The 27,059-nt window shown below is 41.1% G+C and overlaps 1 protein-coding gene across 1 annotated transcript in view; it reads right to left on the bottom strand.

Moving 5' to 3' along the window:
- The window catches only part of snd1 (staphylococcal nuclease and tudor domain containing 1), a 157,874-nt gene that overhangs the window by 50,700 nt on the left and 80,115 nt on the right, over nt 1-27,059 (bottom strand). Inside the window, exon 17 of the mRNA XM_046378942.1 lies at nt 8,851-9,039. Within this exon, the coding sequence (XP_046234898.1) occupies nt 8,851-9,039 (189 nt within the window). The remainder of the gene's footprint in view (nt 1-8,850; nt 9,040-27,059) is intronic.

Raw genomic sequence — 27,059 nt, 5'->3', positions numbered from 1 at the left:
TCTGCTAAGAGCCTGCAAGAATCCTTTGCATGACTGGAGAGGGGAGAGCACAAGACCAAGGACAAACAGACAAACTGGGATACATAACAATAAACATGCGCACAAATGCAGGTTAAATACACAAAACAATGAAAATGAAAAGTAAGGTCCATATCCACCCAGTCAATGCAGACCAGCACAAGTGCACAGACAAAATACTGCACTAAACAGAAAGGCCTACTTCCTGTTTTTATGCTTCATCAAGTAGAATATTTCATCTGGAGAGTGTGTTCCTCAGGATTGTCCTGATGTCCTTGTGGCTGGATGCATTTTTCAGATGACATTTTCAAAGTCAGCGTGTAATCCTGCAACTCATGTAAATGTATAATTCAACGCGCAGAAGGTGAGACTGCTGAGTTGGACTCACTCCACCAAGTGTGTCTCAGTGCGTCTGGTTTTTAAGTTTCCTGCACACCGAGAAGAGTTTGCATGCGTCACTTTGCAGGTGACCGGCATGTGCGCGCTTGCGCAGCCTGTGTGTTTTGGACAGAGCACCAAGCAGATAAAGATGGAAGGAATGTTTGCATGTGTATTCACAAGACTGCAAGAGGAGCTGACAGACTGCTGAATTTGCAGCTTTGAACTGGGGAAAAGGAGGATGAAGACAGATAGAGAAGGAAGTGGGGGTTGGGGTGTAAATAACACACATCACTGGGTCCACTGATCTCTTTCTTGGTCTTTCTGTCTCTCTGCCTCAGGGCACTAAGGGTCCAGCTTGCCATGTACAGTGGGGGGAGGGGGGGTGGGGTGTCACCAGAGAATGTGTATGTATGTGTGTGTGTGTGTGTCCATGTGTACATCTGTGTTTGTACTGTCAGTCTGCAAATGCTCAAATTGTGTCTGAGTAAGCTAGAGAGAGACAGAGTATAGTATGGGCTGTATGTGTGTGTGTGTCTGCATGTGTGGTGTCTTCCTCCATCTGCAAAACAGGTTTGTGTGTGGATGTGCACACAGTGCACTGAGAATCACATTATGTAATCTGTTAGCCATATGAAAAAGCCACCGTCAGCTCTTTGCTTTCATGTGGTAGGTGGTTCATTTTGTGCACACAGAGCTGAGAAGAAAGACGAAGGCAGTAGTAAACTCACACACACACGCAAAGAGGCACACAAACATAACAGACAGAAGAGAATGGAAACGGTACACAGTGACACACACACACACACACACACATCTGCATAGGCCATGCCGATATAAATGCAAAGACACAATGCAAACGCATAAACTCAAGCCTGAGAATTTGTGGTATATAAAGAGCATACAGTCCTCTCAATTTTTTCCAGAGATGTGAGGTCTCACACGGGTCACCTCTCTCATTGTGGCCACCCTGCAGGCAATAATGTCCCCTTGCTGTGATCCTGCTGTCCTCTCACACTTGCCAACAAACCCTGCAACCTGCCTCTTGCTTGTGTATTGACACGCTGGCAAAGGGGCCAAACGTTCTCGCGTGCTGATGACTTCTAGCTTGGGACCGGGTCCCCGGAGTCGCTGATCTGAAGCTAGGTATGGTAGGCTATCACATAGGTTTTAGTGTTGTTCTGCTGTTTTACACAGCCTTGTTCTGCTTGATTTTATTTCAAAGTTACTGAATTGTGGTTTAACTTTGTCTGCATGGTGTCAGTAATATTTAGCAATGCATCAGAATTATCACACCATATGGCATCTAAATACTGTGTAACACTGTGCTTTGTTAAACCGGTGCCTAGATCAGCATGTACCACAGAAGCTGAAATGCTTGATGCACACTCATTAGACTGCAATAGCTACAATCTGACATACTGTTTGTTAACTTGTGCTGTGTTTTGCTCTGGTTTCCAAAGCTGTTTCTAAGGATTAACGATCAGCATTCATATCACGCTAAATACAATAAAAATGTAGGTAAACCTCATAGAGAGCAGGTCACATAAATAGCTTGGATCTCAAAACCATCCAGAGGGATGATTGGACCACCGTAGGATGAGGACTGCTGCACCATGAGTCAAACTGTACTAAGCTGTTCATTGCCACTCACAGTTACAACACTGTGTTTTTAGCGAGCCAAGGAGATAATGCTACCCAAAAGAGAAGCCAGGTCCTTGGAGATTAGTAATTATTTGACTGGCGATCGCTGCTGTGCTGCATCATGTAATGCTGTGGACAATATATGTGAAACAGAAGCAAGACTAGCATCAATAGATTACCCACGGCTGAGGTGATGTACTGTGACATTTGGCACAGTTTTAGCCACTCATCTCCTAAAGGGCAAAAAAATGCAAATCACCAGTGACATAATTAATCTCCTGGCCTTCCATCTTTGAGGTGGCTGAGCAAAATGCTATCACTGACACCAAATCAGTCTCCTAATAGTTTTCTGGTCTATGAAAGGACATAGCTGACATTATATATCCTTTTAAGTTATCATGTAAAGAGACTGTGTCAAAAGAGTAGCTGTACTCATAAGGAGTTATAATGATAAGCAGTTTGAAACATTTCATTTGCAGAAAATGTATTATTCACCAAAGCCCTTTACAGGTACCTAACATGTATGCATAACTGTTGGTTGATGTGACATTAGTTACCTTGAATCAGCAGTTTTAAACACGTCACCTGCATTATGCATGGTCTGCAGGATGCACGCAATATGAGTTTGCTGAAAGACTTCAGCAGAAGTCCAGGCTTATTAAATTAAGATGAGGGAGTTTGCTGGAGTTGGCACTATATGACCAGACAAAGTGCCTTTCTTTTTTATTCCAAGTTCACCCATTTGAAGCCTCACAACAGGCTGTTCTGAAACTGTTCCAAAAACCAAGTGAGGAAATGCAAACAAGCTAAGCTGTGCACGCTCGTGACCCTGAGAATATAACCCAAACCACTAAAATATATTACTGTATATTAAGTGCAGCTTTTCTCTGTTCACATTATCCCATGAAAATCTACAGGGACAGAGTGCAGAACATGAAAACAGCAAGAGCTGAAAGGAGCAAATCACTTCAGACAAGTATCTGTGTGTTAAAAACAATGCATAACATGTAATCGAAGAAACCTCCCGGGCATTACTTGACTCATTTTAAAAAGAAGTAGCTTAGGTCATAGGCCACATAATCTCCATTTTGAAAAGTGACTGAAGAGTGATGTTACAGCGATGAAAATTGGAGGGGGGCGGGAGCTTGCCAACGAAATCTCCCAAATGGTTGGCAAATCTTAAATCTTGAGCACTTGGCTTCAGAATAACTTCCTCCTCAGTCTTTTCAAACATATTGGGACATGTCATTTTCATCCAGGCATATGAAGCAGTCTCCTCAGAACTCATTCCCGTAACCTCTCAATTAGACTGGATGTGTATCTACCTCAGCCGTTAACTTAATATCATTTTCTGGGATTGTCACAGACATTGTTCTCACCACCATAGGGCAGCAATTTGTTAAATCACAACAGTAAGCAACAGAGGGGAGGCAGATGAGAGGGATGACTGGAATGGTAATACAGGTGCAATTATGCAGTTTGTCCCAAAACGCCATTAAGGTTCAATTTCTCACAAGGCCTAATGCAGGTTATGTGAGGAAAAGTAATAACTAATCATTTAATGTTTGCCAAAATTCTGTGAGTGAGGACAGCCAGGGACGAATGCTAAAATGGCTGAAGTTAAGAGGAGATAATTCACAGGAACAGAAATGGGATTTGGCAAAGAGACCTAAATTGGTGAAACAATGGGTAGAGTCAGCAACAGATTGAGTCAAACTTACTTTGTTCACTCAAAGCCTCCCTAAATAAGCTATTTCAATATTAATCCCCAGCATTTTTCCATGATTATTGCCTAGTGACTGCCACAGCTTATTTCACTATGAGAGGCCAAGAAAAATGGGAAGGAAAGGAGAACTAGAATGCAACCCTGAAAGCATTTCTATGGCTTCGGGGCTTAGGGAAGCACTGAGCATAGCATTAATAGAAAAGGGACTGCCATCCATGAAAACCAAACATGGATGGATGTATGTAACTCTACAAAGACTATTTAAAGACCAACAATCAGCATGCAACATATATAACAGAAAATGGTCCTTCACTGTACAAATCATACATTTCCTCCAAACTTACTGAATGGAAAACGCTTCAGGTAAAACACAGAGTACCATATAGATTTTCATAGAAATGCTACTGCGGGGAGCGGTGCAGAATACGACTATTCCTTGAAAGTGAAAGAAGTCCTCTAGAGGTAAACTTCCTCCAGCCCGAACTCGGAGACACAAACCCATAAGCTTGCCTAAAAGCCCAATTATCTTGATTCATCCACAGCGTGCTCCTGTTTAGCCAGGTGTGTGATGTGCTGACTGCTGAGAAGACACAGCTTAGATGGGACAACAGGGAGAAGTTGTTTTTTGCACACTATTTGAAAACAGTAAGAAATCACTAGAATATCTCGAATTACCGCCTTGTGGATGTACGCCTGTGCCAACCAGCAAGTTTGCAATTTACATCCACGTCTGTCCAGACTTGCATAATATGTGTAAAGCCCTGTGAAAGAATTTAATAAAATGTATTACCACTATATTGACATTAACATTAAATGACAAAAAATATACATACTGATATAATTAGCACACTCACTGATGCCTATCACAGTAAATCAAGTACTGCAATTTGCTTTGTGGTACAGAATGGCTGGTCTGAGCATCCTGTTAATGTATATGCGTGAACAGGCCGCGGGGCTAAGAGACCGTCAACTGGACTCGTAACTCTTGATTCCAAAAGAAAAAACTGAACAAAGATTATGTACTTCAGACTCTGCCAAGAACACATCACTGAACTAAGTGCTTTGGTGAGTGTTGTTAATGGACAGGTGAAGTACTGCGTACAGCAGGACTCAATCCTGAGCTTATGCTTCAGCAGATTTTTTTCAGAGGTGCACTGATTGCAATTATTTTTCAAGTGTGACCTGCCAATACCGACTTTTGCCGATTTCGATTTGCTTTCTGGGAACAATAATTGACAGCATATACTAATATAAATTAAACTCTTCTTCAATGTGAAATTTTACTTTCATAATAAAAGAAATTATTAAGCTTTACAGTTTCCTCTCAAAATAAAGTGCTCTGCAACTGGGAAGAGCTACAAATAAGAATTAAGTGAAATGCACCCAACTTTATCTGACATGTAATACTTGGCCAAACAAAAGCAGGTGCAACAGATTTATATATAAATAAAAGTTTTATATCACTTTACAATATGCTTATAAATTTATCACATTTCCAGGGCCATGCATTCCATAATTTTCCCTGTAATTGCTTTGGTCTTTTCACTAATTTAATGCAGCTCTCTGACTCATTCAGACCAGCCGAGGCCTGGGAACGAACTGTCCTGCACCAAACTCCCAACGACATCAAGCACCAAAGGGGAACAACGGTATTACACAGGGCATCTGAGAACACACACTGAGACATTTCACGAGAAGGGAATCAAAAATTATTAGTTAAGGAGAACAGGGGGTAAAAAAAGAGAGGGAGCAAATGAAGGGTGAGAACACAAGGAAGTGAGAAGACTCACTTAAAAAGGTTAAAAAGAAAGACAGTGGTCTGTGAAGAGGGCTAAGCAGGGCTGAATTAAAGGGGCGGGCAGTGATGAAAGGAGGAGAGTCCCATGACATGAAATATCTTTAACAGGAGTTGTCATATCCTCTTTCTTTCTCTACTCTCTTTTTTCCATCCTCCTCTCTCCCAGAGCCGCTGGAATGTGCTAATCTCCTTCAAGGTTGGGTAATTACAGCAAAAAAAAAAGCACTTGTTCATCAGAAAGCACACACTGATTATTATTGAGGGCTTCCGCCTATTTACAACAATCAGGTAGAATTTCTTTCAAGCAGCCATATGTCTTAATATTGACTGAAAATGCGTAACCACAAAGTCATCCGCATAGGTGGATGGTTTAAAACTTTGACTTGCAGGGATGAAGAATAAACAAGAGCATCTGGGAGTGTAAACTCATTTCCCTATCATTACCTAAAGTCTTCATTTTAGAGCGTTTTATTTCATTTATTTCCTGAATATAGAAAAAAACAAAATCCTCTGAGGCACAATCAAATATTTACAAACGACACCTGTTCAGTCTTTGGGGAACTTAAATGAAAGCTACAGCCAATGTCTCTACAGTCAAAATCTCTTCTACCAGCCATGAATTTATTTGACAAGACAGCAGCATGGGAATACCGGAACATCACATGAATAGCTGCAATGAGCCGTCTCATAACACAATGGCAAAATACAGTGTTTTCGCTCGAGTCCTGTTTACAGAAATGCCTGATAAGCAAGAATTTGTTTTTCTAGCCCTAGGAAAATCCAAATATATACAATGCTTGCTAAACCAGGCAAGAGATTTAAGAAGGGGGCATCAGCGCTGCTTGGCAACAACTGACTCATTGTTTAAACATGAAACAAGTTAATACAGTGTCCCGGGTTTGTCTTATAGCTGAATCACATAAGTGTTAGAACTGAAAGCATGACAATAGGTTGTGACAGGGCGACACGCTTTAAAAAGATTTATGTTAACAAAAGCTTAGCCGTAAATAACTGTAATTGGGAACAGAATTAAGAATGCGCCCGGGCCTCCAACTTGAGCCTTTTACATGTGTGGAGAAATGGGATGCTCGTACGCAAACTGAAAACGTGCTGAGCTCTGAAGAAAAAAAGCAGCTCTTCTTCAATCCCTTTGGAATGCTTCATTTAGAACACAATCACTTTGTCCCACTGGGCTCATTGCGGCAAAAACTCATATTCACTTAAGTCACTTGAACTAAGCAGTTTTGGTTCAGGATGCAACTGCAGAAAGCCTCAATCCCCCTCGTTGCTCTTGGTCCCTGCTGGACCACCAGTACAAAGTTTTCTTTAATGAGCGTGCGCGTGAGCGTACACCCCGGTTCATAATGACTGCCTTGTTTTTCTCGTAGGGATGCCTGACACAGCAGTACCCGCTGATGTCTTCCATATCCACAGCCGTAGGGACAATAAAGAGAAGGCAATGAGAAAAGAGGAAGAGAGGGAAGGAGATGGGAGGAGATGCGATCTGCCCTACCTAGCCTCAGCCTACACACAGACAAAGACCAGCCAGGACTTCAAAAGAGAAAGATAGAAAAAAATATTGCCGAGCTCTCGGCTTTTCTCAAGATGGTCTCTACGGGTTAATTAGAGAATCGAGTCCCACCTCATCTGCCTTCAAGTTGCATACTATGCATTCGCGCACACACACATCCAACCAACTGCCCTGTGCTCCACAACACACTCTTCACTACACACACAAACAAATCAGGCTGTGGGATGATCTGTGCACCGGTGCCTGTGGCAAACCAACATCAAACATAATCACTGTCTGTCTGGTCTACCCGGGCCCCATTCTGTCGTCTTTCCTCTCGGCCCTGTCCGCACTCAGGTTAGCTCAAGTCAAAACCTTGTGGTGAAAGTCAATCTGTCTCGACGCTGCAAAGGGGGTCGAAAACCAGTAGTGAAATTGTCATCAGAGGTGTCAGGAATGTGCCTTCTTGCTGCTGTTAGATTTAACATGGCAGGGTCGGTGTGCTCACATCGCTGGCAAGACCTTTTTTTTATTTATTTATTTAGTTTTGGAAATCCCTACAAAAAGGTTCACCTGCTCACTCTCCAGTTCTTTATAGCCCTCTCTCTGTTGCAACATTTTGAGTAAAGGAAGACACAGATGGAGAGTATCTGTGCGGAAAGAGAGAAGCCAGGAGCAAGAAGGATGAGCAGGAACACACTATGACTATGAACATGATAGATTCAGAGAAGGGAAAGAGAACACAGCTCCTTCTTGGCTCCAGCAATACATCACATTTATATGGGGAGAAGAGGCATTTGTGTCTCCTAAAGGATCCAAATAGGTAGGAGTGAGTGGAAGAGAGAGAACGAAAGAGGAGGAGGCAGCGACAGAGAGAGGATAAAAGAAATAAGTTAGAGAGATAGAGAGGAAGAGGACAAGGATGACAGCTGGCCGGGCACTTCATGCATCTGGCAGGGGTGACTCGTGGAGCCATAATGAAAACGCAGGGCGAGATCAGGATCAGTGTGAGAGAGGCCTCCATCCATCAAAGGACTCCCATTGAGGAAAGGAAGCTTCAATGATAATGGCGAATATGCGGCTATTCTCACGCCCAGATGGAGCACTTCCACATCACTGTAACTTTAACTACAGGTACTGTCTGCATACCGCTATACGTTAATACACAACTTGCTGTTGTTTATCGTGATTGAATGAGGTGTCTGCTTGATATATTGATGTGTCCTACACTACTTTGCGCAGACACACGCTTTCTGGTGTGATATATATATAAAAAAAAAACCTCAGTTCTCTATTAAGGGAAGCCAAAGGTCGAGGCACCACCTGTCCTAACTGGCTGTCAGGCCGGCAAGGGGGGATGGGCTTTGCCTTTGACAAGGGCAATATGTGGAAATTTACAAAAGAGAGTTTCTGATGTAGAGTTGCTGTTGCCAAAGGAAGCAATTGGCTGCCAACACATGGAAGGATGTGTCTGTGTGTTCTCTTATCAGAACAAACAGCTTTTTACGTGCAGACATCTTAGTACTGTCATTCATCATGGGCCAAGACAGAAAAGTATCTTGAGCCCCAACTTTTTCTAAATAATACAACACTGGATGTCATGCTGGATTTCGTGAATGTGAGCGCAGGACGAGTGTGATAACTTCAGGAGTTTCATTCACTACTTGGATGCTTTATGAAGACAGTTTTATGTCACTTGGGAGTACGGTTATCACTCTGACAGTTTAATAGGACATACACTAGTTGCATTTCTTGTAGTGTCTAAATGAGACCTACCTTTTCTTTCCTCTGTCGGCAGGACTCCTCTGCTGAGACCAAGGTTTTGTAGTAGGCACTGCGCTCTGCTGTAAAGTGGACCTTAGACAGAGCATTTTCAACAAGTGCCACTGAGAGATTGACGCCCTCGATGTGCAGCCAGCCAATGAAGTTCCCTGCTTTGTCCATGCTCTCCACTTCAACTTCCACCTGAAACAGAGAAAGAGGGAGAGGAAGGCGGGCCCAGTTAATGTTCTGTATCTGAGATTAGGCTTGAGATTCCTTTACAGCAATGAAGGGAAAGTGTGTGGGGAGGGGTTGGTCCAATGTGAAAACACCACTGTTCTTAAACAGACACATCGGTTGAGGCCGTGAGCTCTGTATTGATTTGGTAGGACACACACAGATCCTGTTTCAGTCCTCCTTTGTGGACTTCTCCAACAGTGCCTGTTCTTGGTCTGCATGTTTTGTTTTGTTTTTTAAACACATAACCCTAGCGGTGTGCTCTTGTCTTTGTACAACTTTTCCTATACATTCTCGATTAAGCACTACAGAAGCAATTTCTGTGTCCATCTCCAAACAATAAAACTCGTAAGTGTGCAACTCCCAGGGCCAGCACAAAAAGCATGAGTGGTTGTAAATTAATCTTGCATGTGCACTTCAACCTTAATTGAGGCTCTAAATATTGTCATCCCACTTTTTTGCAATGTAAATCATTTGCAATTAGTGACACCCAAGTTGCAATTCCCTTAAGTTAACAAATGAGGGCACTGAAATATCTAACCCTGCTGACAAAGTAGGAAAGATCTCACAACATTTCCCATGATGGACTATAACCAAATTCTGCCTATTCAGGCTAATTATCTATTCATTACATTTTGTTTCATAAGTGATGGACGACCAGGGAAAGAAGAGGAGACAAAAAAAAAAAAAAATCAATCGATTTTTTTTCTTACTCTAAAGCCTCAGTCAGCGAGAAAGTGAGAGGGCAGGTGTGCTGAAGAGATAGGGAGAAGTCGAGCGATTAAGACCCGGGGCTGCTTAGCCCTGCAGCCACAAGGGAAATCTGACAGGAATTAAGTTTGTAAACTGCTCTGTCTTGTTCTAACTAAAGCAAAAAGCTTTTATTAATGAATGCATATTCTATTATTAAGCACAAATCTGACAACCTAGGCACAGGGCATCGACTTGTATGTATTTTAACTTTCTGGATACAGTTAACATTTGGATCAAACTATGTGGAAATTGAGTCAAAGGTGTATGACATTCTGTTGTAATGTGGCACATCAATGCAACTGTGACTCAAAGACAGTGTGGAGAAAATTTATGTCGTGTAAAACTAGTTTTCTATTTAATAACGATCTTAATATTGATGACTGTACTTATCTCTAGCATGTAAAAATGTTTTGTTAAGGCTCAATAAGAGACATTTGTCCACCCTTCCAGGTCCTGACTGTGATACCATCTAAATCCACTTGTTTCTCATCTACTTTCTCTTACTCTCCTCTCTACATCTCTGCTATCTCAGATACTAACCCCCTTTTATCTCTAAGTGCAGAAGCAGTTATGTAACTAGGCTATTAGAGCACCACCGGTCCTCCCAGCACCCAAATGTCAAATGGGGAAGTGGGCGAATTCTGGGAAAAGGCTAGAATGGCTAGAACCAACTTAACTGTCTGAACTATCACTAAGGCAGCAAGTGCTAAACAAAAATAAAAACAATAGGCCAAGTAAAAACAATGTTCAGTTTGGGAAAAAACTGCGGTTTGGAGGAAGGCTCCTCAAGCTGTTACAAAATCTTGTGCAAAAGTTAGAACAATAAAGTCTACACATTAAAAGCTCTGAAAACAAAAATACTAACACCAACGGGGAAGTCAGAAAGATAACTTCATTTTATAATGATTTTTAGAAGAGGTGTGGACTCGAGTCTGACTCAACTCACAAATTTGATGACTTTAGACATGAATTCATTTGTCTCTGAGGATTTGGGCTTGGAAATGTTTGATAACTAAACTCTGCCAAAAGATTAACAAGTATATTATTCAGAAAGTGTGCTACAAATCAATCATTTCCCTTCATTTCCTGAATTAACTAACCTTAATAGGATGAGTCCAAAAATAAAGCACCAAATGCAGGCAGATTTTCTGTCTGGTGCGTAAATCTCAGAAGGCTTAAGTGCAAAGACTGTAGACTTACTTGTGACTTGCAAGACAATGACTTGATTCCACCTTTCATTTTTAGTCTGATCAGCTGTTTGCTTAGCATAAGATGTCAAACATTCTTTCATAAGCTGAAGAATGTGTCAAAGACAAAAAATCAGTAGAATGTAGTAGTAGAGTGTTTAGTTTGGGTCAAGGAGATGCTCTCTCCCTGCTTGTCTCGATCTTCAACAATGACAAAAATGTGATGAATGTCACAAACACGTGGAGAACTCACACAGCAGGACAAGTCTTGGATAAGATTTTGTGAGGTCCAATATAAACATCTGACCATTCAGAGATAAGCAAGTGGGAGGTAAATCTATGCTAAAGGGAGGGGACTATTAAAGTTAGATTACTGACATCACCCGTGGTCTTACATTTTTCTTTTTTAGCATAACAGAACAAATTAGTCAGTGCTTTTCTCAAAAATTTCATTTACCGCATGCTGTCAACCTTGATGTACAAAGAAAATTAGCTTGCTGCTGAAAACAAAACAACATGACAGTGTCATGACTGCACACAGCATTAATGATAACAAATGAGGAATGTCAGTAATGTATGAGAATACAGAGGAAATTACATGACCTGGCTGACAAACAGTAGCAAAGTCAACAGGAATCAGACAGCCCAAAGCGTGAAAGACACACTGAAAGGACTTGTTGTGTTCCCCTAGTGGAAATTAGAATTGTCAATAAAATAATCACAATCAAGGTCATCTGCACAATTTGAATGCTAATAAATGATTTTTAGCACCATTACAACTCAACAAATGTGCAAACAACAAAAAAAAAAAAACGCTAGTATGAAGAATTAAGTTAATATCAGTGAACTGTGGACATAAGAGTTAATTAATGTTCTGTTAACAAATCAGATGTTGTACAAACATCAAAACAACTACTGGACAATTCAGTTTAACTAATTATACAATACACACACAACTAATCCCCTCTGTTGTCATATACATCTTCATGAAAGAGCGTGATACCCAGACTGAAGTCAAAAATCTATTTAAATCATAAACCTTGGTGACCAAAATCTTGAAAGCATCATTAAATAAAAAGGAAACTGGCATTTCACCAGAAAGGCTAATAGAGAGGTCAAATGTGAAATGAAGAAGGCAAATTAATTCATAAAAACAGAATGCAGGCCCAGTTTCCCCACTGGCAAAGTAAGATCAGTTTGGAGAGGCTTTATATCCATGGCAGGATTGCCGAGTAATGCTAGCGTTGGTACAATATGTCACACTTAATATGGAGAACGGACAGATGACAGCTCGTTTATCCGCCGAGCAATCACTGCCAATAACAACAACAACCCCAATTTAGTGATTTTTATTCTGCTTTTAGATTGTTTAACTGTTTGGTTGATATGATGTCTTAATTATTTTTAACACATTTTGTTGTTGATCGACATTTGCAATTAAGTTACAACCTCTCTCTACCTTCTAGAGACAGGCTAAACAGGAGATCTGTCAAGTTATTATGAGTACTTAAAATACTTTGACACTTTGGAGAATAAATGATTAATAATCAAAGAATACTTTAATTGAAAAGAAAATTCTTAAGGATTATTGCAACCAATGAGGAAGTCCTTCAAAATTATTTCTCTCTCAATTTCTCTACTTTGCATGAAGAAACAGTGCAACTTCAAAACCCAGGAGCTCCGAAAATTACATTTCTGGGTTTTACAAATACACACACACACACACACACACACACACACACACACACATGAAATTTGAGTTCCCTCTCCCTTTAAAGTAAATAGCTTTGGTCACAATGTGGAGAGGACAGGGGAGGCAGAGTGGAAACTGCTTTGAGTAGAGCCCAGATGGTTCCCAGCGGAGGCCTCCTCCGAGCCAAGATGGTTCCCGCCGGAACACAAATGGGCTCTGGTAATCTCATAAACGCTGGGATTGTGTCGACACAGTGGACGGAAAAGAGAAAAAAAGGCAAAAATACACATACACTCAAAGCCGTGTGTGTGTGCGCAAGCACATACACAAGCACAGTATTTCACAAGTACAAAAGACAAAGCCATTTGGTACCAGTGAAGTGAAACCTGGCCCGAGGGCATGTTTTAAAACTGCAGCAGATTTAATTCACTTAGCTGTTTGAAAGTGAGGAGGGGGGAAAAAAAAAAAAATCAAAAAAAGACTGCGGTAGGTGACCCGTCAAGCCAGAGCCAAACCCTGCACTAAAAGAAAATGAAAGAACACAGGGTCCTGGCAATTTAAAAACTGGCAAGCAACAGGATTTCCTTTTATCACCACATCCAAACAAAGTACATTTTGAATACCTGGAGGGGAAAAAAAGCAAATGGATAAATGACCAAAGGTTACAGAGGACAAGGTGTGTCCACTTATGCATCCAAGCTATTTCAGAACCCACGAGGTCCAACCTGGCACACAGGTTTGAAGCCCGATTCAAGTACTGCTTCATGCATACATTCTCTCATCTGGAAGAGAGAGCAGGCTACATACATAATGCAAGGCGCAGAGGAGATGAATCTGTCAGTCATTGCTTTCAATCATCACTGACGCCAACTCTGCTGCTATTTAAATCCAAGCTTTACTGCATATTCCAATTACTGAGATCACAGTTATCGCCATAGAGATTTAAGTTGGCGTGAGCTGAATTACCAGTTGTGGTCATAAAAGTTTAAAAGGCTCTGACGGTGGCGAACACAGCATTTGTTATGCGAGAGGGAGAAAGAGAGGGAGAGGCAGATGGAGACGTTTTGGCATGTCTTCATTCATTCTCATTAAGAAGCAAGGAGGCGGCTGCTTTTATGGCTACTGTACTCTGCCACTTAGCTGGGCTCTCTCAAGTCCTTTGTGAATCTCTGTACATAAAATCAAATCAAAGTGAAAATATCAATAGGGATAATATTTATGTAGGTGCATTTATGCATTTCAGTGTTAATCACATTAATGAATGTGGGCGTGTGTGTGTGTGTAAATGTATCGTGTATCAGCACATGCGGCTGGTATGACAAGGTAAGCAGGAGGCCAGAAGTTGCTTACTGTAACTGAGCATCAGCATTGTTTTTTTTCTCTCTCTCTCTCTCTCTCTTCATATCTTCATTATCTGCTCATCTTCCTCATCGCCCTGACTCAGAGCAAACAAATAAGAGACAGGAAGGAAGGAAGACAGGCAGGCAGACAGACAGACAGAAAGAAAGCCAGGCACAGAAAAAAGAGAGAAAAAGACAGAAAGACTCGAGTCACTCCCACCTATAGCCCTTTGCTCATCCAGCAGAATAAGCCATTTATCAAAGTGAGCCTTGCAGAAGAGTGAAGGAGCAATGTGGAGGTGTGTTGTGTGTGTGTGTGTGTGTGTGTGTGCTCTTTTGTGTGCTCTGGCAAAGAGATCAGATCTCTCAATGAGTGATCCTAAGCCCTATGTTGAGGTGCAAAGCAGGGCAAATATGGGGAGAGCAATCAGATAATCTCTATACCTTAATTCATATTCCTAACCTTCCCTATTCACTTAACAAAAATCAATGGACACTTAATTCAGAGTCGTGAATGCCACATGAAAAGGAGCGTTTGCCCACATGCGGATTTAAGTAGAGAGAGCTGTGCATCGACGGGCCAGCCTCACGGCTCTAAGCCCAGTCTTGCGTGAAAACCCCATTTGGGGTTATGAACGGCCCCATCCAACCGGAGTCCATCATCTCTCAGTACTGCTCCTCATGCTGGGTTATATGGCTCATTTTTCTAAGTGGACACACAGAGTTCCTTTAAATGATACATTTGTACCTCCTAGCACCTCCACAACTCTGATCGGATTTCAACCAAAAATCAATATCTCGTGAAGGTGCTCCCAGTGGGTTGAGATAATTAATCAAAGCTAAATTAAAAACTGAATCAAACTGTCTGGCACGACCGAGAAGCAGGGAGCAAAATAAATAAACGGACAACTACTGCTAGGTAATAAATACACTATTAGTGTGACAGAGTTGCTAAAAGCCATGACAGCTATTTGAAAGGCCACTTGCCTGTCTTCCACAGTGAACCTGTGATATGTGAATGCGTGTACAGGACAAAGCGTTTTAGTGTGGAAGTGCTTTGGATGTGGCATTATGTGTAAGATTCACTGCATGCATGTGCTGATACGTATGTAACTGTTTGCATGTCCAACATCTCGTTAGTGCTATCACAGTTTCGGGAAAAAAAAAATCTCCCCATGGCCTATTATCAATACTGCACCATTACTGTTAATGGAACACAGTAGAGTACAGCATGGCCAGGCAACAGGGGCATGTGCTACATCCGTCAAAAGTAAACACTTGCAGTTTGATTATGGTAAGAGACACTTTTACACTAACCCACTAACCCTACTCTACTAATTCAGAAACTTAATAAAGAGACTTGATTATTTTCTTTCTACTACTTGTTTAGTACTTATCTCGCTCCTTCTCAACAGGGATGCCTGGGTATAAAATGGCTAAATGCACTAGCATGTCACTGTGGTTGAATCAAGGGGGCGAAAAGGCCACTCGCTTCCTGGAGGAATCTATAAATATAGATTACCTTGAAAAAAAGAGACAGAAAGAGAAGAATAAATGAATGAATTAAACAAACCGTTATTGATTCCTTAATGGCATAGATCAGACAGGGATGTAAATAGCGTGTTAATGGGGCCTGTAATTTCAAAAAAAAAAAAAAAAAAAAAAAAACTTTGCAAGGAAGGAACAGCTGCAGCCAGTGTTAAAGGAGAGGCGAGCCAGCAAACTGATGATCTGTGTAGTCCCTCTACAAAACAGGGCCAGAGGGGGTAAAACAGGTCACCAATCATCGAACAGCTGTAGAAATGTGGGCAGTGAGACTTATACTGTTTTTATTGACAGCTAAAACGAATATTCTCTTATTCTTTCAAACACATAAGAGGTAAAAGTAAGTAAAATTAAGTAAATTAAGTAAGTAAGAGAGTATAGTCTGCTGACATTTTAATTCTTGTCTAGATTTTGGGAGTTCCATTTATCATCAAGTCCACAAAACATATCTCAAAACCCTGAAGGAGATAGACTGGACTATCACAAACACCAAAACAGATGGACTTTTGGAATGAAAAAGGTTGGATGAGGTGAAGCCTCCCTCTCTGTTATCCTAAGTCAGCAGGAAACCTGGGTGTGCCGGTTATTGACTGTCCCTGCTTTGGTGAGTTAGCAGCACAGCTAAGCTCTAGGCCAAGGGCCAAACCTCTGGCACCAATTCCAATTCCAAACTAGGTTGGTTCATTAACTATCGGAGCACAGGGTCAGGACAGACAGCTTTTTGTCTTTCATCAGATGTTGATCGAGTTAAGCCTGAGAGTGGGAGGCTGTAAAATATGCTGGGGAAAACATGCTCTATTATATACCAGCGAGTGTTTCTCAACATCCTGTTAATAAGGGATAAGCAGTTAATGTTATGAAATTGAAAAATTAAAAGAATAAAACTGACAGGTCAGGTCTGAACCAGAGCTTTAAACACTTTACTTACAGTCCCTGTATTTTGCATTTATACACTGTTTAAAAAAAATGAATAAATGGTTAAGTGGTAACACAATATAATGAAGTTGACGCAGGAGTACTTATAGTTACTGATAAAAAAATATTAATATACTCTTTATGGCGTGGCCAATGTACAAGACCAAGAAGCAAGTGGAAATGGAGCACTGAGATCATGCTGAAGAAGCAAAAAGAAGCTCTCCACCGACAAGTGTAAGATGAGGATTGGATTGTCCTTACCCCAGCAGCATATTGCTGTTCTGCTAAGATGTGTCTCAATCTGGCTAGCTAAACTATTTGGTGGCAGAAGGACAGTTGTGTGACCCACATCCCTACTTCCTCACATGCACAGTCTACATTTAGAGCAGGAGGGGCACTAAGAAAAACAAACATTTTACTGACACTACAGAAAACTAACTAAAGTAGCTCCAGTCTTGCAGATTTGAGTGTTTTAATGTTTTTTAAACATGTGGCCTATCCACATGTTTCTGGAGCAAAGAGGCCATCCATTTTAAATTAAATGAGGAGCAATTAAACTTGTACCATGTTCTGTGGTCTGAAAAGACAATCTCTCCACCAGTTGCTACCCTTATTGATTGTTACACAAGACTCCAGGTTCTTTTTTTGGAAAACAAAATATTATCATCTTATCAGAATAAAATGCTTAACAGTTGTTTTTCACAACAAGTTCAAGAGTTTTGACCAATTCAATAAATATTGCTGTTTCTAACTATGGAACATACCATGGATGCTGCACAAGAATGTGTTTGTGTAGGTGCCTATGTTTGTATGGACTCTCCTGGGGTGATCAATGTGACTCAGGGGGTCTAATGCATCACTGTCAGCGGCAGGCTGCTGTCCGTCGGTGGCAGGGTGGGGAAAAGTGAAACGGTTTCCCTAATGGCCAGGGCCATTAACAGTCAGGAAAACAGGCATGATCCCCACCATTAAATCTGCCTGATGTCCATTAATGAGTTTTTCTTTTATCAATAGATAATTGATGTTTGCCCCGCATCACTGTTCTGACAAAGCAGGTGAATAAAGGGAAGTTGTTTGAGATGGTTAAGGGAGGGAGATGGAGGAGTGGGCAAGAGGAGACTGAGTAAGTCAGATATGCTTCCAGTAAATACAGGTGGGAGACAAAATCATTTGGCATTGTTACGCACTAGTCTTTTGGAGTCTGTTATTAAATCCTGGCATCACTTGGCTTTCAAGCACAGATAAATTTCACTCCATGAGTCACAGGGGAATTGTTGAGAAAACAGGAAAAAAAGAAACCCAGCAACAGTAGAAATTGATGGAAGAACTTTGTTGTTGTTTTAAGTAGTGGTCCTCCTGAGTTAAGAGCCAAGATGTTGACGCAAGGCCATCAGGCCATCTAGACACCTTTCATGCCATCTTGCCTTCAACAAGCCAAAATGTTTTAACACAACCAAAGAAGTTGGGAACCTTTTAAAGACATTTTCACATGAAATTTTAGAAATACAACCTTTATTAAACCTTGCACACAATTTGAAGACCATGAACATTGTCCTGTTGTCTCTGCCGCATCTGTTAGAGTCTATCTGTAATGCATAAAATGTGAATGAGGAGAACCATTTCAATCAGCACTCAGTAATCTCCGCAACTGTTGGTGCCCATCATCTGTCTGTCTTACCTCAGAAAAGAAAGAAAGAAGAAATGATTCAAGCTTTAATTACTCGAGTCTATAGTCTAAGCCACTACCTGTATTGAGAAAGAGGAGAGCTTTGAAAGACTTATGAAGCCTTCACAGAAAATGAGTTAGAGCAAAGATGGAAAAACGCAGAGGTCAATAATAAGTCGATCAGAGTAGAAGCTGATGTTGACCGCTACAAATGACCTACAGTGAACTACCAAACTAAAACAGTAAATTATGGAGCAATCTGCTAGGGGGGTTCAAGACTGCACTAGGCCTTTTTTTCAGCAGAGTACTGTCATAACAAATTCATCCCTTTGCAAGTGACACACAATCTGAAACAACTGAATGACTTTGCATCAAAGAATGCAAGGAATTCCCCAAAGGATAATGAATGAATCTAACTAACCTTTATTATCTGTACGTTGCTTGCTGAGAGGTATGGACAGTAGGGGAACTACCCATTAAAGTCAATGAACTAGTGAATTTAATCATTACATTCAAAGTGTAGAGCTTGTCACATTTTTGGCATTGATCAGACACAGTTGAGGGCCATTAACAAGAACACATGAGCAAGGTCATGCTGATTTGTGTAAAAAGAAATGGACTATGGTTGGAACCTGCAGGCCTTTGTGATGCTCACTGACCTTCATGATCTTACTTTTCTGTCATTTCACCCCCAAAGCCACAACATGTACAACAACTGGACACCATAGGGGTTTGACAAGTCCCAACACAGTGAAAGGGTCAGTGACATTGAGTAATGCAAGACCTGTGGCGATGTAATGACCGACAAGATTTAACATCAGTCAGTCTCTCTCTATCTGCCCTCATGGATCAATAATGTTGTGAGGACGCTTGATCCTTCAACTAACATAATGTGCCTTGCTAAGGCCTCCCATTTGAATCCATTACCCCAATAGTCTCGTGGTCTCCCATTAAATCAACACTCCGCGTATATCCCTGGTTAAGAAGGTCTGATGGGAGACAAAGTGCATATCATAAAACCTAGTGTATCTGGAAACTGTTTGAAGACAAAAAAGAAAAACGGCAAGAGTCAGCAAACCTAACCATGCTAAACCGGCAGTTAAATTAGTTTATAGATCCTTTGTTACCCAGATGAAGGAATAGCTCAGCCCTAACACAGCACTAGAGGTAACTGAGCAAGAGCAAGGCCCTGCATTGGGCTTAAAAGCCTGGTTATTAAAATCAATAACAGCAATAACTACAATCCATCTCATTTTTAAGAGAGGGGCGACATGGCATGTCGGTCGATGAATATTGAGCTACATTTGTAATATTACTAATATCATATAATTCCCCTTAACTGGATGGTGTGAGGGTGCAGGTGGGAAAACACAAATTGAACTGGGCTGTAAGTTATTGAATGGCTGTTAAAAACAAATGTCACACTGCTCTGTGAAAGTTATTACTTTGAAGCAGTTTTCATTTTTTGTCAACACAACCTTGCTATAACAGATCTAAATGGAAACCAAATGGTGGAAAACTGAGAATTAATTGCAGTTCTTGACATGTTGGAATGGACACTGTAATTTGATTTTTAAGCATTTCTCACTTGGTTCCCAGAGGTTCACTGTGTTCTGGGTTGAGACACCCAGCTTCTCGAGCCCCTAAGGGTATTGGAAAGCAATGAGAGGTAAGAGTCCAAATCTTTAAAATCGCTGCCCGAAGCAGTGAATGCTTGGTGGGAGCAGTCAAGCCAGGCTGAGCACACTTAGAAATGGGCAAAATGATTGGAGGGGGCATTAAGCCACATTACTTTTCAAAATGACAGCATTGCTTTGCCACAGAGCCAACATGTACCTTGGAGTACATAACCAGTAAATCTGGACCACTATTTTGCAACCACTGAACATTACAGCAACAACATTTACGTGAAGGAAGAGGAAATAACAGTGACACTACCAATTTAGAACACTGCTTCACAATTGACAGTTCAAATAGCCAGTACTGACCATAGTATAATGTTGTGGGCTAATTCTTCTTCTCTCTTTATTACTATAAATAAAAAAGGGGGGGGTTGTTTAAAATGTGGTTACCAGTGGGCACAGGCAGCCATATTGGTAGGGAAAGACTGTCTGGGGTTATTAGTGTGATATAGGTTTTGAGGTGTTTTAACTCTCAAAAATAACACTCCTCCAAAAAATCCTTTTCACAATCTAATCTTTTCCCATCTAAATGGGGCTTATGACTGTTCAGGTGGTCAAACGTCTCTACAGTCATATTCTACCACATGAGCAGATGTTTCTTCACTCATGCTCTACTTGCCACAGTTTTATGAATCAATTTAAGACTTCATGATGGAATTTTAAATATTTATGAATCTGTGGCAGCAATGACCAAATTATGTTGGGGTGCCATAGACAGCCCCTACATAGGGAAACCTGTGGAGTTACATGATTCTTTGCTGGACCTTTCAGTGTGCGGACAGCTGTAGCTGATGAAGACATTATAGAACCCTTATAGCACCAACCCCAGCTGGAGTCTTGTCATAGACAGGATAATGAAGAGTAAGGACAAATTGACAACATCAAGAATCGGACTACGCTAAAACAATTAAGGCTGTTTTTTCTTTTCTACAATGGAAAATGCTCCTAAGGGAGGAATTCGGCACAACAGTCCACATTAGGAACAAACACAGAAGGTGTGATAAATATTGGATGTATTGGTTCATTTCATTATTCGTTATTGGCTTATAGAATCTACGGAAATTCCGAATTCTTCTAAGACACGTTTGATCAGCGAGTGACAGCTAAACGCAAGTGCTCCATCAATGGAGAAAAAATGTGTGGAGGACAAAACATTCCATAGCACTGTCAAAAGCATTTTTGCACCTACTGGCATTGTTGCAATGTTATCTGGATTTCAATGACCTCGGGGTGGGGGGGGGTAGGGGGAGCGAGAATGTCTCCACCCCCTTTTCTATCCTCTTTCACCAGTTGACACAGCAAATGGCACAGCCAGCCTGTGTCACTCAAAAAGCCATTTCTGTCCTTCCAGACCCTGCCTGTGCTGACAGAGTGAGGGAATGAGGGGAGAGGGAAAAAAGGGGGAGGAAAAGGGCCGACAGAGGCATTTTTCAACATGGCTTTTTGTCAATTTCTGTGTGCTTGTCACAACGAGAGGCAGCGACCGGTTGCTCAGCTGGTTGGAGAGTTGTTAGGCAGGGGTTGAAGTTTGAGTGTGGGAAAAGTGGTGCAGACGAGCTCCTGAAGAGGTACTCCATGTTGCTATAAACTATCGGGTACAGTAAAGAGTTCATATTGCAGGTTGGAGGCTGTCACGAGTCAAGCAGACAAAAAGGCATTCTGACTTCATCCAACTAAACTTATTCTAGTCACGTTTAATTTCCAAAGGGATTGTATAAAAGCACAGATCCAGAAGTCTACAAGACTGTGACAACTAAGAGAATATTATAGCTAAGTAAAATTTATCTTTCATGCCAACAGCTAGTCAGAGATCATATAATAGGAAATGATGATCTGACCCCAGTCAGAGGCATACAAGATTTTAAAAAAAGCCTTGCAACAAATCATCCTATAATCATTCTTCAATTTTGCCAATCCAGTTCAACCTCTCCACACGTTCCATCACATAAATGGCAAATGAAGATCAACAAATGAGATCAGGGATTAAGATGGGTGGTGTGTGGCTGTGTGTGTGTGAGAAAGATAGGAGAAGGGAGAGTCATAGCTATTTACGAGCCACGCAGTTAGTGTGTCACTGCACTGCAAATGACGATTCATTGGAAAATATGATTTGTCTATTTCTTCAGCTGCAATGTATTTTTGACTATAATATACTAATACCTGTTCATGGTAGTTAATCTAATCAATCCCACATAAAATAAATGAGATCACAGCCACCTTGCACCTGAGCTTGGTGAGCAGGCACACCTTTAGGAACAAACCATAAAACAGAGCTATATTATAGGTTTGGAGAATGGAAGATTAAGCAGCTGCACGTTATCCTCTCTTGCTAGTAATTTTCCTTAGTGAATATTTGAGCTGTAGTATGAGCGGAACAGATACTTGGACCGCAGTACAATAGTGCACTGGCTAATGGAGTGCTGAACTTTAAAGTTAAGAGGGTTATATTTTTGGCTTTAGCTTTAACTGCATTTTGGATTAGGAAATGCTAATACGATGATCACACTCCTGAACATACTACACAAGCATCAGAAGATTGCTTGCGCTGCATTTATTTGACTTATTAAAACCACACTGTTCATGGGAAAGCAAGCTTGCTTCTATTCTTTATTGTTAATGTTCGAAGTAAGCCTCCAAACCATGATTAAGTTTCTAATATGACATCCTCTGTTTGTTAACACTTTTCTCTGCGACTTAGTTCCGATCATCCCTTTCCCCTGTTTTCCTCCTGCCATTCGAGGAGGAAAAACAAGAGTGGGCCTCCAAACACCTCCATAATGAGGAGGCAAGGGAGAGAAATGGGGCTAACATTTGTGGAATGAGATTTAGAGCGAGTGAGAGAAAGAAAAAAAGAGAAGTAGAAAAGTGAGGGATGGGAGGAGGAAGACAGAGAAAACCTAGAAGAGGCCACAAATGACGAAAGAGAATGGTGAAAGCGCAAGTTTGTTTTTTTGTTTTTTCCTCTCCCGCCGCTTCTCCTCCTCTTTCCGCCCCACAAGGCTACGGAAACACAGATGCTGCTAATCAGCATCAGAGGACATGCTCTGACTGGAGAATCTGCACAGAGAGACATGGAAGATACAGGACGAGCAATGAAAGTTTCATTTAACTATTCATTCATCAGGCAGTAGGGCTGGGCTGGCATGGCCGCAAATTTCTATCAAGGCATAATTCTAATTTCAGGGAATATATAATTTATTTTTAACAATATATATATATATATATATATATATATATATATATATATATATATATATATATATATATATATATATGTTACACTCCTTTCATTTAAATATATTACAAAACTCCCAAACAGAGAGAACAAAAAGATCAAATATCTTAACATGGTTCAAATAATAGTCTTTAACAGCATTACATTAAATGCATTCAGCAGCTGGCTTCCTTAGTATGAGGAGAGCAATGACTCAGGCATGAATCAGTCAACTATGTCAGTCCTTTTACTTTTTACTTTTTACAGGCGAGGGCTTGTGTCAGCGCTGCAGCACATTCGTAAAGTTCCTTGTAGTGGTAACGTGTTCATCACTTTATAAGCTCAGAACAATGTGCAGGAAGACTGAGTCATTCACGAGGGCACATGAACAAAAGAGCATCAAAGGTGTCCTTAAACCAAGTGATGTCACTGGACACCGCAGTGTGATGGATACATGAACCTTCTTTTGTTGTTTAGTAAATAGATAAAATAACTTAGAATAAAAACTTTCTAAGGCTATCCATCTTTGAAAGGTGCCGTTACTATGGTTACAAATCTTCTCACTCAACTATGACAACATCAGCTGGTAATTTTTTTTTTTCCCTCTTCTTTTTATCTGATCAAAAAAAAAGTCAGTGCAGTGAAGACTGTCAAGCACTCGCACACGTGTGTGCAAGCATATGACTGAACACAAATGTGCAAAACATTTAGCACTTATACTGTAGCAAACAACAGATACACAGTCAAGGCAGTATGAACAGCATGTGATTGTGTGCTCGATAGATCTGGCGTAGAACACAATGTTTCCTACAGGAGGGCTTTTAACACCACCAGGTGTGTGATATGACAATTTTGTTTCCAAAATTGGATGGATAACACTCACTTCAAAACAGGCAGTGGCGGGCACACACACACACACACTTCAAATTCAATTTCAACAATGTGGCCACAGGCAAAAGCAGACACCCCACTTCTGTATCATTGGAGTTACAAGCTGCAACAATTTTGTGGCCAGCTCAACACTACTGTTGCCCAGACTTACTGCATAAATACCCAATGGGGCATCTTTGACAAAGTAAAAACTCTTTGCTCATGGGATGTTGTCTCATGGTATTTCCACTGAATGAATAAGTGGAAAGCTCAATTGTTTCCTCACAAGAAAATTCAAACCAATGTGCCCCAGTGGTTTCATCAATTTTCAGCCATTTATTGCTGTGCACAGCTGAGCCACTAACAGATGGATGGCAGAACAGTGATAGGTGACAAGAAAAAACAAATGGCAGCCCTCGTATAGGAGGGTCCAGACTGTTAAATCAGCAAAGTCATCTCCAAACTAAACGTGCCTGTTAAAATGCACACGTAGACACAAGTTTTGCCAGCAAGAAAAACACAACTTGAATGAGTCTGCTGCACATCCGAGTTAAGACTTAAAGAGATTGTATGAAGTGGAGAAAAACATAAAATATTTGCATCTATAAGAGCAATGGTGTGAAAGTACTGCAGTCATTAAATTTGGTATTTTTGTTCTGATATTAAGGGAGCAGAGTTGTAGAGGCACAAACTTACATGCCGCATATCCAAATACTAAGAGCGCTATTTATATTTTAGGGCTATTGCTGAAATTACAATCAATGGCACACATGCTTGGCTAAATCACTTCTCAACACTGTGCCTAAATTTGGTTCCCTAACTGTTTGTTATTGCAGATTACTTGACATGCAAATAAGAACAATGATCCACTGAAGCAATAGGTTTTGAATCAGAGTTATAATTTCGGCAGGATGTCAACAATGAGTGGCAGGAAAATGAAAGTGAAATCAATGACTGCCTTGGGAAATTACCACTGTTCATCCATGTGTCAAGCCATTCCTATGTGTGGGGTGAAGGGTTATTATGGGGAAAAAAAATAACCAGGCCACACACCAATAAACACAGCAAGAGTGCAAGTGACCTAGACTGAAGCCATCAGTGAGAGAACCGACAGAGAGAACAGAGACAGCATCAGCAGGGGAACTGGTAGGCAGGGCGGCAGCATGGATCTATAAAATGCCTACCAGCAAACAATGACTGAATAACAAGGGACAAAAGCTCAAGAGATGTGATAGAAGAAGCATATGGGGATGCACTTAGCTACAAAATGTAAAGATGACAGCTTTCAATTTGTTGTGGACATACAACAGAACTTCTCTGTGTGTATGTTTAAAAGTTAAAGAGCATGTGGATGAGGAATAGCTTCACACTTCAGCTAGCCCATTCCCTTGATATCATGTATAATGTAAACAATTCACAGTATTATAAAACCACTGACGTTTATCTGAATGTGAGCATACGTGACTGAGCGTGTGGCTCTTTTCTCCAGATACTGGGGTGAGAGCAGGAGCAATTTGACACTGGGGTTAGCACATGACAGTTATGAATCCATCTCACGGACAATCTGTCGCTAACAGATTTATAGTCTTGCACAAATATTAAATGGGTCATTTATATACAGAGGCTAAAAATCCTACCGTCTCAAGAACTGAAATCAGATTTTAATCATAGACCTGCCTTTGCCTGTAAAAAGCATAACACACAAAAGCATGTCAGCACACTTGTGGTAACATCAAAACTGCAGCTGGTTGACTTTTTTTTTTTTTTTTTTTTTTTTAGCATTTGCCTCAGCAGAAGCAAGCAAAAAATGCTAGCTTCCAAACAAATCATGCCTGTTTCATGCTGTGCGGATGTGCCAGTAAGCATTACATAGTTGCCAACAGATTCAAATACAATTTATGTAAGGTTACCGCACACGCAGGCAAACTCATGTCAGCCGGATGTCTACCCTCTACCAGCCGCTAATTTCCTTTCCTACTTCTGCTCAGGGCAGGCCAACCATACCAGTTTTAATCCCCAAAGCTATGTAGAAGTGCTAACATGCGAAAAGGGATTAACGGCAAAATAAGGCTGTGTGTGCATCTGTGTCTCAGATATGCCTACACTGGCAAGATTTCATACAGCAGCTGGTTGCAGAAGAAAAGCACTTCAATGTAGCAGGCTCAGGGCATTTGGTCAGGTTTGTTTAATTCATTCCAATCCCAGTGTTTCCAAGTATGTATTTTTAATTTTCTTGCACTAGTTAAACGTGCATTGCAGGACTTTCACATATAAATGAGGTTCTGTTATATTCAAACCCTTGCCAAACAAGTTCACAAAATGCTGATAAAGTTTATCACCGCCAGATAAACTGCTCGGTATTTCACAGTATTGCCAAAGTTGTAGAGGGTGAGGCACCATAGTGACAGAGTTGTCTTCAGCAGAGAGGAGTGTGGTGGAGCCTATGGCCTCACAAGCAGGTCAACAGTGTTTGCCAGAAGGGGGAGACAAAAGTTCCACAATGCAGGTTGAATTCTTGCTTTAGAATCATCAACCACACAAATACGTGGAAATGACAATCAAAATTAATGTCTGCTCTTTTTAAACAAGTACAAGTGTGAACAGCATTGGTGACACGCCTCCCTTCCGTGACACCAATATTTCCCTTCACCCATACAAACACGTTGCCATGCGAGGTGGTACTCTGGAGAACTCAATCGACATCCTACCCTCAACCCTCCTTAGTGACTGCAAGCGGACTGTGTGGGAGGACTGGCTCTGATAGAATGGACTGCTGTGTTATTGACTTCAATTTAGAAAGTGCTGCCTGCTGCTTTTCCCCCCAGTTCCCTTCATAGCCGGGACCCTGCTGGCCCCTAGCCGTAGCCTACCTCCGAGGGGGATAACCCTGATTGCACTGCTACAGAAAACACATTTAAGCAAGGTCGCAGGGTCTGGAGTTAAGGAGCGAGTTGAGGTGGTGGTGGTGGGGGGAGCATATTCCACTTCTATCTTTCTTTGCTCTTTCCTTAATCTAAAATGTATGATTTTTGCCACATTACTTCCTTTTTCCATTTTGCCACAGTCATTTAGCAGCAATGTCAATGTCCACTCGGGTGTCTGTTTCTCAACCTCCAGCCCTT

This window comes from Scatophagus argus, chromosome 22 (assembly GCF_020382885.2).
Source record: "Scatophagus argus isolate fScaArg1 chromosome 22, fScaArg1.pri, whole genome shotgun sequence".
NCBI classification, from domain to species: domain Eukaryota; kingdom Metazoa; phylum Chordata; class Actinopteri; family Scatophagidae; genus Scatophagus; species Scatophagus argus.
The sequence above is the reverse complement of the archived record's forward strand: the minus strand, read 5'-3'. Positions and strand labels throughout refer to the sequence as shown.